This window comes from Rutilus rutilus, assembly GCF_951802725.1.
Source record: "Rutilus rutilus genome assembly, chromosome: 9".
Lineage (NCBI taxonomy): Eukaryota > Metazoa > Chordata > Actinopteri > Cypriniformes > Leuciscidae > Rutilus > Rutilus rutilus.
This window is the reverse complement of record NC_140223.1, coordinates 1,639,269-1,656,996: the sequence shown is the minus strand read 5'-3', so window position 1 is coordinate 1,656,996 and position 17,728 is coordinate 1,639,269. Positions and strand designations below refer to the sequence as shown.

At 38.8% G+C, this 17,728-nt stretch overlaps 1 protein-coding gene across 5 annotated transcripts in view; it reads right to left on the bottom strand.

Moving 5' to 3' along the window:
- Nucleotides 1-17,728, bottom strand: part of pde2a (phosphodiesterase 2A) — a 185,969-nt gene that overhangs the window by 24,610 nt on the left and 143,631 nt on the right. For all 5 annotated transcript variants that reach the window (XM_084420110.1, XM_084420112.1, XM_084420114.1 and 2 more), the window contains 7 exons: nucleotides 15,348-15,407; nucleotides 13,285-13,429; nucleotides 13,016-13,068; nucleotides 5,621-5,695; nucleotides 4,706-4,747; nucleotides 4,436-4,504; nucleotides 3,532-3,662 (listed from right to left, as the gene is read on the bottom strand). In XM_084420110.1, the coding sequence (XP_084276236.1) occupies nucleotides 3,532-3,662; nucleotides 4,436-4,504; nucleotides 4,706-4,747; nucleotides 5,621-5,695; nucleotides 13,016-13,068; nucleotides 13,285-13,429; nucleotides 15,348-15,407 (575 nt within the window). The remainder of the gene's footprint in view (nucleotides 1-3,531; nucleotides 3,663-4,435; nucleotides 4,505-4,705; nucleotides 4,748-5,620; nucleotides 5,696-13,015; nucleotides 13,069-13,284; nucleotides 13,430-15,347; nucleotides 15,408-17,728) is intronic.

Below are 17,728 nucleotides of genomic sequence, written 5' to 3'. Positions count from 1 at the left end.
TCACAAACACACACACAAACCACAGTGTTTAAATGTCCTCTAGAACTGAAATATGAAAAGAACGACAGAACAAAATGAGACAAACAGATGGAGAGATGAAACCAAGAGAAATTCAATATCAAATATCAAACGGTCAGATCTCGACGTGAGGAATTTAATTTCCTTTATCAATGCGAGACGCCGCGCTTCAGTCCAGATACACACACACACACACACACACACACACACACACACACACACACACACTCAATCTCCGTCTGCATCGTGTCATTCGTTCAGACGCCAGAGTTTATTGGCACACAAACTCTGTTAAACATCTGATGGAATACCAGTCAAAAGTTTTAAAAGTGGAAACTGTGATACACTACAATTCAAAAGTTTGGTGTCAGTAAAATTATATAATATATGCTTTAATACTTTTATTTGACAAGGATACATTAAATTGATTGATTGAAAGTTTTTGCACATGAACACACAAAACAGGTTCAACTACAATAGCTCAAACTAAATATTATATGAGCTGTTTCATTGTACTTTTTAACACATTTAACTTTTATAAGATATTATTACAACCCTGTTATCGAAACTTTGGATGTGTGAATACTGTTTAAAACCATGATTTATGGGTTTTTGTTATTTGTTGCAGCAATAAACGTTTAAAAGGAAATATCAATGAACATTTAGGTCAAAAGTTCATTAAAAATAGAACGGAATGGGTTACAAATTGATCTTAAATTAAGTTGAAAAATTTCCCATTGATTATTTTTTCACAAATATATATTCTAATATTATCATAAATGCTAGTATATACAGTATAACATATATACTAACATTTTACATAAGTGACAGTAAAGACATTTAAAATGTTACAAGGGATTCTATTTCAAATAAATATTCAAATGAATGCAGATGATTTAGTCATTTTTACCCATGCAAAGAATTTAGAAAAAGCTTCTATTACTTTGACTTCGGCTATGACCAATATTCAGGATTACCAGGACAGGGTTATTATTGAACACAAAAGAACTGCGCGTGTGTGATGTTTGCAAAACAGTTAGTAGAGCGTAGCTTTGGGTTACTTTCGATTTCTACTCTCACTTTTAAAAGTCACGTAAAAAAGTTATCAAATGTTGTACAATTTTATTTAAAGAATTTTAAGTACATGAGGCCATTTTTGAAAGTCGTGCTGCCAGGCTGTATTTACATTCAATGATTTTTTTCACATATTCAGTATTGTTTTAATAGTTATTTAATAGGTCATTCATAGGTTACTCTAAAGTTAATAGAATCACTGTATAAGAAGGCGATAAAAGTCTTGGATAAGCACAAAAAAAAAACCCTCATTTCATTACTGTAACATTCTATAAAAAACACAATTTATTGAGTTTTGAAATTCATTTTTATTTTTTAAATGTGCCTGTTTTATTTATCAGGTCTGGCATGGGCCTCCGTTAAATGAGTTCATAAAACAGAGGACAGATTGTGGTGTTGGTACCAGGGGCCTCATTTATAAAACTGTGCGTAGGAACCTTACTAAAAGTGTACGTGCGCCGAAAGCCAAAAATGCGCAGAATTCACTTTATAAATCCCAGTCAGCGGAAGATTGTGCGCCCGAAATAACCATATATGGAGCTTACAACGCCTAGTTTTACTATGCAGATCCTCATCTACATATCATTTGCATATGATTATTCATCCACGTGATAACTTAAACGTTATCACGTGGATGAATAATCATATGCAAATGATATAAACGGTACAAGAAACATTACATTAATACAAATCAAGTAGTTGTCTATCCTTGCCTTGTTTTTGAATAGCCTACATAAATCAAATAGTGTAAAATACATTTCAGAGAAAGTTTTTCCACTTGCCGAATTGTATTTTTAATTGATTTATATTTTTAATGGAAACAGATAGGCCTTGGGCATTATTTGCACGAAACTATTTTCTCAGACAATCTGGTATTATCATGATAAGCAGTTATCTCTGTGGTTAAAACATTAAAGCACGCCACAGGAAAAGTGTTCAAAAACAATCGCATCCACAACAAATATTTCTAATGATTGAATTTAAATAAATGTTGTAACTTCAGCAATGATTTCATGTTTAAGTGTTTAACTCCATTAATTTGAATGGCATATTTAATATAAATGTTTATATCAGAAGTATTTTACTTATTTAAACTGTTATTTGCGTCAGTTTCACTAAACGGCTCAACACGCTCGCTGCCGCGGACCTTTAAGAAGGAATGGATATTTGCTTCAAGTGACAGGCTTGGTGATTGAAATTGTATTTGTATAATCTTTCTGTATATGTTTAATTTTCTTTAGATTTTCTGTCGCCAAGTTTTTCTTTATAAATCCCACCTTTTGCGCAGGAACTGGCGTACGCATGTTTTCAGCCCCGTTTTGTGCGTACGCAAGCTTTATAAATGAGGCCCCAGGTGTGTCATTAGATTAGACTGTGAAGTGCCATATACAGGTGAAACTCGAAAAATTTGAATATCGTGCAAAAGTTCATTTTATTTCAGTAATTCAACTTAAAAGGTGAAACTAATATATTGTATAGACTCATTATATGCAAAGTGAGATATTTCAAGCCTTTATTTGGTATAATATTGGTGATTATGGCTTACAGCTTATGAAAACCCCAAATTCAAAATCTCAGAAATTGTGAAAATTTTCATAAGCTGTAAGCCATAATCATCAAAATTATACCAAATAAAGGCTTGAAATATCTCACTTTGCATATAATGAGTCTATACAATATATTAGTTTCACCTTTTAAGTTGAATTACTGAAATAAAATGAACTTTTGCACGATATTCAAATGTTTCGAGTTTCACCTGTAGGCCAACATCTTTTGGTCAGAAAGTATTATCTGTAATAGGGAGCAAATATTGGAGTAGTTTACCACAGACAACAAGACAACGTTCTACTTCTCACACTGTTAAAGATCATCTGAAGAAGTGGCTTATGACGAATCAGTCCAGTAAACATTTTTCTCAGTCATTTTTAATAATGTGTTTGGGGTATTGTCTCTTTGTAGTGTTGTGTGTATATCTGAGTATCTGTTCTTGTGTGTTCCTGCCCTTAGAGACTGCGGATGTAAATTAGCAATGTTAATAATCCGGCTTGTTTACATTTTGTATTTTATACTTATGTTCATTAAAACGCTTTATCACAATCAAATAAATAATCAAATGCTGTTCTTTTTAACTTTCTACTCATCAAAGAACCCTGACAAATAAAATGTATCACAGTTTCCACAGAAATATGAACTGTTTTAAACACTGATAATAATCATAAATGTCTTTTGTGCATCAAATCCTCATATTAGAGTGATGTGTGAAGGATCATGTGACACTGAAGACTGGAGTAATGATGCTGAACATTCAGCTTTGATCACAGGAATAAATCACACTTTACTGTATATTCACATAGAGAACAGCTGATTTACACTGGAGTAATATTTCATATTTTTACTGTATTTGTGATTAAACGCATGATCCTGTGTTGATTAGCACACCTCAGTCCCCCGAGCTTGTTGAAAGTGCACGCTAGCGCCACCACCTGTCCCGTGGCTTGACTGATGACAGGAACACACAGCATCGAGTTCGGCTCGAACCCCAATAAACTGCTCAATAACCCACGCTCCTCCTGCACACACACAAGCAGCACACAACCGTCATACGGGGATCAGTGTGTGTGAGTGTTTGTGAGAGTGAGTCTGTGTGTGTGTGTGTGTGTGTGTGTGTGAGTGAGTCTGTGTGTGTGTGTGTGAGAGTGCCCTTGTTTATATTACATTGTGGGGACCAAATGTCCCCATAAGAATAGTAAAACCTGAGATCACCTACATTGTGGGGACCAGCCAGCGGTCCCCACTTTTCAAAAGGCTTATAAATCACACAGGATGAGTTGTTTTGAGAAAGTAAAAATGCAGAATGTTTCCTGTGATGGGTAGGTTTAGGGGTAGGGTTAGTGTGTGTGTGTGTGTGTGATGGGTAGGTTTAAGGGTAGGGTTAGTGTAAGGGGACAGAATATACAGTTTGTACGGTATAAAAACCATTACGTCTATGGAGAGTCCCCACAAAGATAGTGAACCAGACATGTGTGTGTGTGTGTGTGTGTGTGTGTGTGTGTGTGTGTGTGTGTGTTTGTGTGTGTGTGAGTGTGTGAGTCTGATTCGGATTAAAGTGAAGGATAGTGACAGTTTCTCTGCCAGCTGAACCTATTTAACACAGATGATCTGTCAGTCTGTGGTCATAATTAGCTGGTTTTGGAGAGATGTCAGCTGGGAATGAATGAAAAAGCCTTATTACTAGCAACAGCTGTGTGTGTGTGTGTGTGTGTGTGTGTGTGTGTGTGTGTGTGTGTGTGTGTGTGTGTGTGTGTGTGTGTGTGTGTGTGTGTGTGTGTGTGTGTGTCCCGACCTGGCTGACGTCCTGTAATGTAATGGATTTCTTTGTCTCCACCACCTGCCCGAAGCGACCGAACATGAGCTTCAGAGAGAGAGAGATAATTTTCACACACACATTTATATTTATGTTTTTTTGCAGATGCAATTATCCCAAGCGACTCGCATCACATTCAAGGTATACGTTTTATCTGATTCTAACCCATGACCTCGCAGCTGTAGCGTCACAACTTTACAGTTAAGAGTTACAGGACACACAACAGCAACAGAACCAAGAAACACTTACTGGAAAACTGATCTCCTCTTCCAAAACTTTATCACCAACAACCTGCAGAGAAAATACACTGTAAGAGCGCCTGTTTATCTGTGTGTGTGTGTGAGTGAGTGTGAGTGAGTGAGTGAGAGTGAGTGAGTGAGTGAGTGAGTGAGTGAGTGAGTGAGTGAGTGAGTGAGTGAGTGAGTGAGTGAGTGAGTGAGTGAGTGAGTGAGTGTGTGTGTGTGTGTGTGTGTGTGTGTGTGTGTGTGTGTGTGTGTGTGTGTGAGAGTGAGTGAGTGAGTGAGTGAGTGAGTGAGTGAGTGAGTGTGTGTGTGTGTGTGTGTGAGGGAGTGTGAGTGGGTGAGTGAGTGAGTGAGAGTGAGTGAGTGAGTGAGTGAGTGAGTGAGTGAGTGAGTGAGTGAGTGAGTGAGTGTGTGTGTGAGTGTGTGTGTGAGTGAGTGAGTGAGTGAGTGAGTGAGTGAGTGAGTGAGTGAGAGTGAGTGTGTGTGTGAGTGTGTGTGTGTGTGTGAGTGTGTGTGTGTGTGTGTGTGTGTGTGAGGGAGTGTGAGTGAGTGAGTGAGTGTGTGTGTGAGTGTGTGTGTGAGTGAGTGAGTGAGTGAGTGAGTGAGTGAGTGAGTGAGTGAGAGTGAGTGAGTGTGTGTGTGAGTGTGTGTGTGAGTGAGTGAGTGAGTGAGTGAGTGAGTGAGTGAGTGAGTGAGAGTGAGTGAGTGAGAGTGAGTGAGTGTGTGTGTGTGTGTGTGTGTGTGTGTGTGTGTGTGTGTGTGTGTGTGTGTGTGTGTGTGTGTGTGTGTGACTGAGTGAGTGAGTGAGTGTGTGAGTGAGTGAGTTAGTGAGTGAGTGAGTGAATGTGTGTGAGTGAGTGAGTGAGTGAGTGAGTGTGTGTGTGTGTGTGTGTGTGTGTGTGTGTGTGTGTGTGTGTGTTACCTGACAGAAGAGTTGGTGATTGTCTTCAGACACCAGCAGTAAACAGCAGCTCTGCGACTGAGTTTCTTTCTGCAACTGAAATAGAAATTCACACACATCAGACATGAGCACCTTGTGTGTGTGTGTGTGTGTGTGTGTGTTTGTTTGTTTACTTATTTAATCAGTCGATCAGATTACACACCATCAAACTTTTGTGTGAATTTGTGTTCAATTTTACTAGTACAACTATTAATTGTTGCAACCATAAAATCATAATAAATATCTTTATTTGTTAATGAAATATATGACAAAAATGTACAGAAACCTTATAGAACTTTTTTATCAATCAATCAGATTTCATCAATTTCCTTGACATTTCCAGGGCTTACTATTTTAAACCATTTCCAATATTCCCTGTAAAAAAATTGTTCTAGTTTAACAGTTTGTAACACGCTTTAACTATAACCGTAGAAAAAATGCTTTCATTTTTATACCTCAAAACATTGCGCTTGAGACATGATAAATACACTCGAGTGATAGATCTAGGTATAATACATTTACAACAGGAAACAAAATGAGGACAGATAGGAAACTAAACTGCAGAACGATCTGACAGCGAGATATTAAATCAGACATTAACACAAACAAATCCAGCGTGATGTCAGGCGGAGCTGGAAGACGAACGGGAGGAAGAGGAACGCAGACGGCTGTTCAGGCTCTTTACCTTCTGAAGTGATTTATCTGGAGAGGCGACAGACAACATTCATTTCTCAAACCAGCAATTCGTAAAATGTTTTTCCGTAATTCAGATTGAACGGCGTAATGTAATCATATCATTTCAGGGATTATTGCATTCTGGAGATTAAATTGTGTTCGGCAATAACTCAGAAAGGGGTTAGGTGTGTGTGTGTGTGTGTGTGTGTGTGTGTGTGTACGGCAGGTGTAGGTCACGGATGTCATTCATGCATGACACAACAAAAACAGGCAGTAAAATAAAATAAAATTAAATAAAATAAATTAAAATAAAAAATAATAAAATAAAAAATGCTTCCATTAAGTAACAAGTTCTGTTCAGGTCAACATGACTTTTATTCCATCATGTGAAGTTTAGTTACAAAGAAAACAAATGCTAATCATGCTAAATGCTAAAAATGCTAAATTGTTGAAGGCAAACATGGAGCTCATATTTATATATCAAGTTAAAAGTTGTTTCTTATTATTATTATTTAAAGTCCATTGAGTTTTTTTTTGTTGCTTTTTGAAGGTGTAAATGTAAGAATACAGCCCAGGGAAAGACACAGGTTTACCAACAGTGAAACTGTACCATGGAAGAATACACATATGGGAACACCAGGAGGGAATCACAACATCTGGAGCATCTGGCCCAGGACAGGACTCTGACTAGCGAAGGGTGCGGGAGGAAACTCCATCCAGGGTTCGCCAGGTGTGGAACTCGCCTGGGGAGCGAATAAGGCACTTGTATCCCCCTTTCAGAGGGGAATGGCACTGAAAGCAAGACACCGAGCCAGCCTTCCCGCACAGGACCTGTTTGTACCCAACATACGGGAAGAAACCGGATCCATCCGGAGATTGTAGAATCTCATGAATGTGTTAGGTGTCGCCTAATCGCCTGTAAGCTACACCTCGAGTGGAGTGAGTCCTCATCCCCGAGGATGCTCGCCTAGTACGCCAAGACGATGGCATGCAGGGCCTCACCGCTGATAGACGTAAGCGCAGTCAGGAGCGCTGTCTTGAGAGACGGGATCTTAAGCTCAACTGACTGTAGTGGTTTAAAGGGAGCTCTCTGTAGGGCTGTTAGTACACCAGAGAATCCCAAGAGGGGATGAGGCAGGGCCGAGGAGTCTCACGCCTCTCAGGAAACTGATGATCAGGTCATGGTTCCCCAGAGACTTACTGGCGACTGCATCGTGATGTGCAGCAATAGTGGCAACATACACTTTCAAGGTGGAGGGAGACAGGCTTCGCTCCATCACTTCCTGCAGGAAATAAACAGACTCCACTTCAAGGCAAACGCTGGACCTGCAGAACTGCTAGCAACTCAAGGCAATTGATATGCACTGCAGTCGAGGTCTTGTCCAGGAGTCAGAGCTCGTGCTGGAGGCATCTGATGTAACAACAATACACCTGGACACTTGTTCCAAGGGCACTCCGGCTCGTAGAAAGGCAAGATCTTACCACGGGCTGAAAGTACATGAATCGATCGGTGTGATCATCTCACATCTCTCTGGACTCAGCTGTGTAGCCAGTGATGAAGCTGTCTCGTATGCATCAATCCGAGTGGCGTTACAGCGGTTGTGCCATGTGCCCCAGGAGCCTCTGAAATAGTTTCAGTGGAACTGCTGTCTTCCCACTGAATGAATTCAGCTAGTTCAGGCCTGACTGAGCACGCTCGTTCGTGAGATGAGCCGTCATGTTTACTGAGTCCAAATCCATACCGAGAAAAAAGATTCTCTGCACTGGGAAGAGTTTGCTCTTTTCCTAGTTGACCCGAAATCCCAGATGAGGTGCCGGAGCACCAGGTCCCTGTGTTCGCACAACAGATCTCGAGAGTGAGCCAGAATGAGCCAGTTGTCGAGAGAGTTGAGAATGCGAAAGTCCACTTCCCTATAAGCGGGGCAAGGGAAGCCTCTGTGACTCTCAGGCTCGGGCGACTGAGTGATCAGCTTGAGGAAATCAAAGGTACATCTTCGCGCCTGAGTCTGTGACCATTGTGTACAGGCTTAAAAAGAAAAGCTGAACATTAGTTCACAAATTATATATATATATAGACTACCGTTCAAAAGTTTGGGGTCAGTACGATGTTTTAATGTTTTTAAAAGAAGTATCTTCTGCTCACCAAGGCTGCATTTATTTGATAAAAAACAATAGAAAGTTCAAAAGAACAGCATTTATTTAAAATAGAATATTTTCTAACATTATAAATGTCTTTACTGTAACTTTTGATCAGTTTAACTCATCCTTGATGAATAAAAGTATTGATTTATTTTATTTATTTCCCCCAAAAATAAATTAAAATTCTTACTGACCCCAAACTCTTGAACGGTCGTGTTTAATGTTACAAAAGCTTTAGATTTCAGATAAATGCTGTTCTTTTGAACTTTCTATTCATCATAGCATCATGAAATAAAAATGTAAATAACTGTTTTCAACACTGATAATAATCATAAATGTTTCTTGAGCATCTAATCCTCATATTAGAGTGATTTGTGAAGGATCATGTGACACTGAAGACTGGAGTAATGATGCTGAAAATTCAGCTTTGATCACAGGAATAAATTACACTTTACTGTATATTCACATAGAGAACAGCTGATTTACACTGGAGTAATATTTCACAATATTACTGTTTTTGTTTGTATTTTTAATCAAATAAATGCAGCCTCGGTGAGCAGAAGATACTTCTTTTAAAAACATAAAAAATCTTACTGACCCCAAACTTATATAATAAATAGAACATTAAATACTGTAAAAATATAAAATTGTATTTGGTCTCTCTTTTTATGTAATGCTTATTTAACCAGGAAAATTAAGTGTAACGAGTACATAAATTTAGTCCATAGGCGTAATTTGCGGGTGGGACATGTCCCCACCACTGTTTTCTAAGGTCGATATTGTCCCCACCACTTTTGAAACATCTCGCGGCACGAATGTACCAATACAAATAAACAAAACATCTCCAGTTAACTAGCAGAGCATTCATTTCGTTCGTTTTTTTAATAAGAGGCGATATAGCGCTGAAATGTGTTGTTTTTTAAATCGACTGATCAAAGTGGTCGTTGCCGCTGCCATCAGTGGCGCGGATACTATGTTTGTTTCTGGCTCGCGCACAGTCTTCACTCGGACGCGCGCTTCAATCCGTTGTGGAGAGACTCTCTATTCGTTCCGGTGAAATTAGAAAACAAAATGCACACAAAGTGTCCCTGCCTGATATACAACCACTGAAAAACATAATCGGTTTTGATGAGAAAAAAAACAAAAAACCTATGAGTGCGGATTAGAACCCCGAACCTCTGACTCGCTTGGCATAAATTCTACCCCTGGACCACAACACGCTTAAAGTAGTCGGATCAACATATAATAGGCCTCATTGAACGACCACTTAAGCCCAATCAATGTACAATTTAAATCGATTGCTGGACATAATGTTATGTACATCTGTTTTATGATTAAGATTGTGTTCTGTCCTCATCGTGACCTCAGACATACCAATTATCCAGCCGTGAACGTTCGGGACAAGGTGGAGGCTTCAACTGGAGCCGGACGCTCACGACAGACTGGGAAAGCATGGCAGTCAACTCAGGATCCGACTCAAACTGGGCTACTCTTCCCAAAGGGGGAAACAGTGCCGAGTCTTCATCCCCCGAAGACTCACGCTGTCGACTACAGTCCTGCACGGTACTGGACATTTAATATTCAACAATATTATTGATCTCCTGCATTGACAGCATTATATGAGAACTGAACTGAGCTGGACGATGACATCACAGTTTCCTCCAGAGAGGCTATATATATATATATATATATATACACATGAACTAAATTAATAACTTTTTTTTTTTAACAACAAAAATGAACCATCACTGAACTTCCTTCAGCTGGACTGTGACGCTATTTTCTTCCAGACACAAACTCTGTTGCATTATTTTCCTGTTATCTCTGTAAAGCTGCTTTAAAACACTCTGTACTGTAAAAAGCACTGTATAAATAAAGGTGATTGACTTGATGGAGCCTCGAATGAGACGTTGGGTCCGTCATGAGAAGGATCCGCATCCTCATCCGGAGACTCCTCAGCCTGAGATGTGCCGGAGAATTGGGAGGCCTGTGCAGGAGAGATCCCACTATAAGCCTCAGATCACCCTGCGTATTAACTGAGGCGGACTGAACGGGGAATAACAGATGGGACTCCACCTTTGTCAAGGTACTGGAGTCTCGATCTCAACATTGCGATGGTCATTTTCCCACACAGGGAACTCGATTCATCAAGGAACGCTGCCTCAGCATGCTTACGGCCTCGACACGTGAGGCAGGGACCGTGGCTGTCAGACGGGCCAGCAAACACACGCCTGGAACGCCATCTTTAGAAAGATGCAACTTGCCCTTTTAGGGAAACTGCTCTTTTATTAGTTGAAGCGCCCATGGGTGAAATCATTGCACTTAGCTGTGCACGTTTGCTCTTTCATGCAACACCTGCCGACTACGCCATCTCCCCCACCCAGAGCTTCTGTTCTGTGTCAGCGCACACAGAAGTCGTCCGCAGAGCGCTGAAGCGTTCGACCGCTCGCTCCGAACCGAAGAGCTGAGTTGCACGCTTGCTTATATACACCTGTATATACGGGGAACGGCTTGCCATACAAATCTCAAATACAAATGTGCATTGGCTTGTTTTTGCTCTCAGGCGAGATCCCACTGCGCCAGCCAGTTCTTACGTAACGAGTGAGAGAGTGTGTGAGTGTGTGTGTGTGTGTGTGAGTTTGAGTGTGTGTGTGTTTGAGAGTCAAGTCAAGTCAAGGTAGTTTTTATTGTCTCCCGTAGGATAAATTGGTCTTAGATGAGAGAACTGCTGCAACATCAACCCAACCAAAAACATCCATCATTCAAACATTAATATTCATTCCACATAAAACGTTCCTCCCTAAACTAAATAAAAGCACTATTCGTAAATAAAGAATCGGTCACTGATAGGTCATTATGTTTATTGCTGCACGCTGTGTGTGTGTGTGTGTGAGAGAGAGAGTGTGTGTGTTTCTGTGAGTGTTTGAGAGTGTGTGTGTTTCTATGAGTGTTTGAGAGTGTGTGTGTGCATGTGTGTGTGTGTGTTTTCCTTCTTTCAATGTGAATAAATACAGATAAGCTTTTATATTATGCGAATGATCCTTTAGGCACTGACCTGTAGAACACAAATCTCTCTCTCTCTCTCACTCACACACACACACACACACACACACACACGCACACACACGCACACACGCACACACACACGCTCACACACACTTTCATTTCCATAACAGCGTGCAGCAATAAACATAATGACCTGTAAGTGAGCACATAAATCAAATGCCCCGGTCCAAACAAACGCGGGTCAGACGCGATAAACCATCTGCTGATCCGGCTGCGTTTGTTCTCGTATCTTTCCATTGACTTCTATTGTGTTTATATCTAATGGTGTTTATCTTCTATTGTATTTATATCTAATGTTTGTTTATTTCCCCTAAATGTCACAAACACCAGCATAATGATATATTTTGTAACAGGGAGCACAGCTTTTTTTGTTTTAGTGCGTTGCCATGTGGTTGCTAGGGCATTACTTGTTTTTTTTGTTTTAGTGCGTTGCCATGTGGTTGCTAGGGCATTACTTGTTTTTTTTTGTTTTAGTGCGTTGCCATGTGGTTGCTAGGGCATTACTTGTTTTTTTTGTTTTAGTGCGTTGCCATGTGGTTGCTAGGGCATTACTTGTTTTTTTTTGTTTTAGTGCGTTGCCATGTGGTTGCTAGGGCATTACTTGTTTTTTTTGTTTTAGTGCGTTGCCATGTGGTTGCTAGGGCATTACTTGTTTTTTTTTGTTTTAGTGCGTTGCCATGTGGTTGCTAGGGCATTACTTGTTTTTTTTGTTTTAGTGCGTTGCCATGTGGTTGCTAGGGCATTACTTGTTTTTTTTGTTTTAGTGCGTTGCCATGTGGTTGCTAGGGCATTACTTGTTTTTTTTGTTTTAGTGCGTTGCCATGTGGTTGCTAGGGCATTACTTGTTTTTTTTGTTTTAGTGCGTTGCCATGTGGTTGCTAGGGCATTACATGTTTTTTTTTTGTTTGTTATGAAAATGTCAAGTTAAAAAAATCAAGGACCACAATGGAAATAAGTTAATGCAACTTTATTGTGTTATCCTTGACAGAAGTTTAGCTACTTTATTGCTCAGATAACCTCCCCTCAGCTCGATGTTTACTCAGTTCTGAGTAGTGTAAGAGCATGTCTATGGTGTTCTGGTGTCTAGGGCATCACTAGGTAGTTTCTAAGCTGTTGTCAATACTTGTATTATGTCTTACATGGTGTCTATGTAGGCAGCTCACTAGTTCTGGAAACCAATCCGTTCTGTCTCAGGACAAAGTCTAATGACAATGAATAGAAAAGCGTGTGTGTGTGTGTGTGTGTGTGTGTGTGTTTGACTCGTGACTGAGGTTAATTATTCTGTGAGCTTATTTCTTTGAGTTGCTGTAATTGAATAAGAGTCCAGAGGGACTGTACATCAGTGAAAGCACGATGACCTTCAGGAGGAGCTGGAGGCGTTGAGCTCTCGAGAACTACACAACACACATCAGCTCGGCTGTAGCTCAAGGACACGCAGAGGAAAAGACAGTTTTGTTCTCTTTTGAAAGTGTGTTTTTGTTTGTGTCGTTTACTTACATAGTTGATGACTTTAAGCTGAAGAGAAGCGGCGTCCAGATCGTACAGCTCACCTGTCAATCACACACATACACAGTATCTCACAGTTTGACTGGCCAAAACTCACTGTATCTGAGAGACAAAACGTTTAACATTATGATCTAAAATTAACATTATGTCACATACAATATCACACTCGTTTATTTCACAGACCTTTAATGCTAAAGTAAGACAGGTGTGTGTGTGTGTGTGTGTGTGTGTGTGTGTGTGTGTGTGTGTGTGTGTGTTACCACACAGCTGTAAGATCTTGCGGTCGAGTTCTCTGTAGTCCTCCGGCTGTGGTTTGGGCTCCACTGGTGCATTGTGGGATTGATGACCGTGTGGCCGTTTGGAGCATCTCTGCACGTTTCTCACTCTCTTACAGGCCACGGTGAGCTGATGGACACAAACACACACAGACACACACACACACACACACTGTGTGTCAAAAATAATATTGATTAACATTAACATTACGTATATAGATTATATTATGCACAAGAGGAACAAGTTATTACATTTCGAGGCAAGGTTATGAATACAATCATGTTTTTCCTTTCATTTGAACTCATATTGACATTAATCAGCTGGAGCACAAACACAGGGATGAACGTCTCCTCTCTCAGTCCTTCCATCAGTTCTGACAGAAATCTGCACATATATCTTCATAAAAGAAACACACATACCTCTGACCGCCTGTACATGGCCTTCAGATTGAAAATAAATGAATAATAAAGCAAAACATATATTTTTTTTTTATAAAAAATAAAGTAGATCAAAAAAGGTATAAAAAGAACAAAATAAAATAAAGTAAATTTCAGAATAATAAAAATAATTTTATAGTAATTTAATAAAAAAAATTATTTCATAATTTTCATTAAAAAAATTATTTACTTTATTTTATTTTGTTATTTTTATCTACTTTTTTTTTATTTATTTTTTTATTCTTTCAAATGTTCTGCCTGTTCAGTTCTACTCTATTCTCTCTCTCTCTCTCTCTCTCTCTCCCTGTCATGTTCACTGTGTTTTCTGATGGAGACCCGACACACACACACACACACACACACACGCACGCGTTTGCGTACATTACGAGGGCAAACACAGCTAATGGAGGACACAGCTCTCTCTCCTTCATTCCTCCGCTTCTGTTCTTCATCTCACAGAAACACGTCAAGCGTTTAATTAACAGAGCGGATCCAGAGAGTGGAAATACTGAGTGTTTCTTCACATCGGGTGTTTTAAAGCCACTGGATCAGAAGACTCGACCATTATATCGTACAGTAAAAGAGAATACATCATATTAGAAACATCTATTCAACAAATCGACTTCTGCTGTTTCTGTCTCTTTATCTCCAGACTCTCTCCTTTCATTCCCGTTTCGTTTGCTCTCCTGTTCATACGATGCTTTTAAAGCGTCTGATGTTAAATTGCTTCTCTAATCAACAGAATCAAAGCTCTGTGGAGTGTGTGTGTGTGTGTGTGTTCTGATGATGATGATGGTAGTATGATGAAAGCTTTTGGACCCTTATCACCTCAAATCAAACCTGAGGAGAACGAGGAAGCTTGGCTTCTGACTCCACTGAGAGAAACATGAGGATGAAAGAGACGAAACACTACAGAGCCGCTGCTCTCCGCTCAATTCGACATTTGTGTTTTTGTTTTTTACTTCATCAGAATGGTACAAAACTTGGTAAAAGTGGTACTTGCTGTGTAAACACACACACAAAAATCATGGACATGATTAGAAACAACACACTTGTGTTTCTCGCGCTCAGAAATGACGCACTGGAAATGAATGAGAGAGTTTCCTCTAGTGGAGGCGTTTGGTACTGCAGCCGAACACACTCTCACTGAGAGATCATTTATCAGATATCAAGCTCACATTGGGAACACAGCGAGTTTAGATTTAGGGCTTAGATTTTCTCACAGTTTTAGAGTAAAACATGCTTTTGGAAATATATATTTCATATAAAAATAGAATTTTTCATTTTTCATAACAATAACTTTTTTCACTTCATCAATAATCTGCCAAGTGTCGTCTTTGAAAAGAGATCAAACTTCAGTCTGTCGCTCTAGATTTTCAGGTCTATGCTCAAAAAGTGAATAAATGGATTATAAATACAGCGTAAATATAATTTAGTACCATAAAATCTCCTAAAAATACAAAATATTAAATTTAAAAACATTATCGAACAAAAAAATGGTACATGCATTTTTTTTTTATTAATTGAAACGTGAAGAGCATCAGACGGTTAAGCTCTATATGTTCTGTGTGTGTGTGTGTGTGTGTGTGTGTGTTGGTCTCGTGTCTTACGTGTTTTTCCAGGACGTTGAGGTTTTGTTCGTCTTGTTCTGTCAGCGCTTTACAGCAGAGCTGCGGAGAGAGTCACAGTGTGTCAAACACATCACACAATCCATTACTTCCCTCAGCAAACCACCTGCTCTATTTCTGCCAGCACTCACACACACACACACACACACACACACTCGTCCTCTGGCGATCTGCTCCATTTATTTTAGGGGTCACACTGTGACCCTTGACCCCGAGTCTGTCTGCAAGAGTCCCAGAGAGACACTCAACACTCTCACACACACACACACACACACACACACACACACACACACACACACATTTCCCATGAGACACAGCGGCTGATCTAATAGTACCGACACTAAAGGACTGAAATGAAGTGAAACAAGCTCTGATCCAAATACTGTTGAGAAACTGTTGAAATTAATACTTTTATTCATCAAGGACGCATTAAATTGATCAAAAGTGACAGTAAAGACATTTATAATGTTACAAAAAATTCTAATTTCAAATAAATTATGTTCTTATGAACTTCAGCCCAACACCATTCATCAAAGAATCCTGAAAAAATCTAATTCATCACATGTTTTTACTAAATTTCAAGATTGATAATAATCATAAATGTCTTTTGTGCATCAAATCCTCATATTAGAGTGATGTGTGAAGGATCATGTGACACTGAAGACTGGAGTAATGATGCTGAACATTCAGCTTTGATCACAGGAATAAATTACACTTTACTGTATATTCACATAGAGGACAGCTGATTTACACTGGAGTAATATTTCACTGTTTTACTGTATTTTTGATCAAATGAGGCAGCATGAATGCAATTACAATGGCATAAATAATGTTATGAGATAATGTTTTAAATACAAAAATGTTCAGTAGATTAATTAATGTGAAATGATGGTAAAAACGAAGTGATACTTTTAAAAGAATGAACTAAAACCGCCAGTAGGTGGCGACAATTAACTGTCTTAATGAGGGAGTCATTGAATCATTCATTCATTCATTCGTTCATTCAGTAACAATAGACTAGGCAGAATTTCTGAAAATGTGCTTATTTAAAGTGCTGGAGGCATTTTGTGATTATTTATATTATACAACATTTCTAGGGGTATTAAGGGGTGCTGAATCCAAATCTGCTGTATATGAAGCTCAAAAATGTCCCAAAATGCCTCAAAATTGAGAAATTCAAAATGGCTAATAACTTAATTATTAATTAGTTAATAATAGTTAATAATAGTTCATAGTTAAAAACAACTATTTTTGCAATATCTAAGCAGTTTCTTCACATGACATCTAAAATCTGAATATGCCATTGAATTGCCCATGTAGGAAAACTTACAAAAGCACATTTATTTCATGTTTGTACCTTGTTTAGTCAAAAAGATATACTGAAAAATAGATTTCAGCCTGGCGGTGGCGGCCATTTTGAATTTCTCAATTTTGAGGCATTTTGGGACATTTTTGAGCTTCATATACAGCAGATTTGGATTCAGCACCCCTTAATACCCCTAGAAATGTTGTACAATATAAATAATCACAAAATGCCTTCGGGGTTCTGATTTTGTGAAAATTGACCCTGTCTACAAAGCAAGTGTCTGTATTTATGAATATAATATTATATTTATTTTATATTTATATTTTGTCAAGGCAAGTCACCGCTTTACAACACAGAGAGTTTCAAAGCAGCTTTACAGATATTACAGGAAAATAATGCAACAAAGTTTGTGTCTGGAATAAAATATCGTCAGTGATGCTTCATTTCTGTTTAAAAAAAGTTATTAATTTAGTTCATTTATATATACAGCCGCTCTGGAGAAAACTGTGATGTCATCGTCCAGCTCAGTTCAGTTCTTCTATTTTGTGAAATTAAATGTTCATTCATTATGATGACATATTTATATATTATTATATACATTTTATTCATTCAACATACAAATATCTGGAGTTTGACAGAAAATGTTTTGAAATGTTTTATTAAAGGCGGAGAATTTGATGCAAAAGCTCTTTTTTGACGGTGACGGGATGAATTTACATTAGAGTTTATTTTCTATTAGAAGCTCGAGTAAATGTTTGTTGCCTTTCATCAGAAACCTGGGAAGAGCCTGAAGAAGATCTGATGCGATCCGTCACAAACCTCTTTCTGTCGCCGCAGTAAACCGTCTCCCCTGCACTCAAAACGCTCATAAAATCATAAAGTTTTATTACTCAATTAGAAATAAACACTTTTATTGGACTAATGTCGCCTGTAAAGCCGCAACATTGGGCAGCTCGTTAAAAATAACGAGCTATTACATATTTCCACACGCAAAAAAAAACTAAACTCGTCTAAACTCAGGATTCATTCGTTCAGAGCTGAAGAGCGAGAGAGAGAG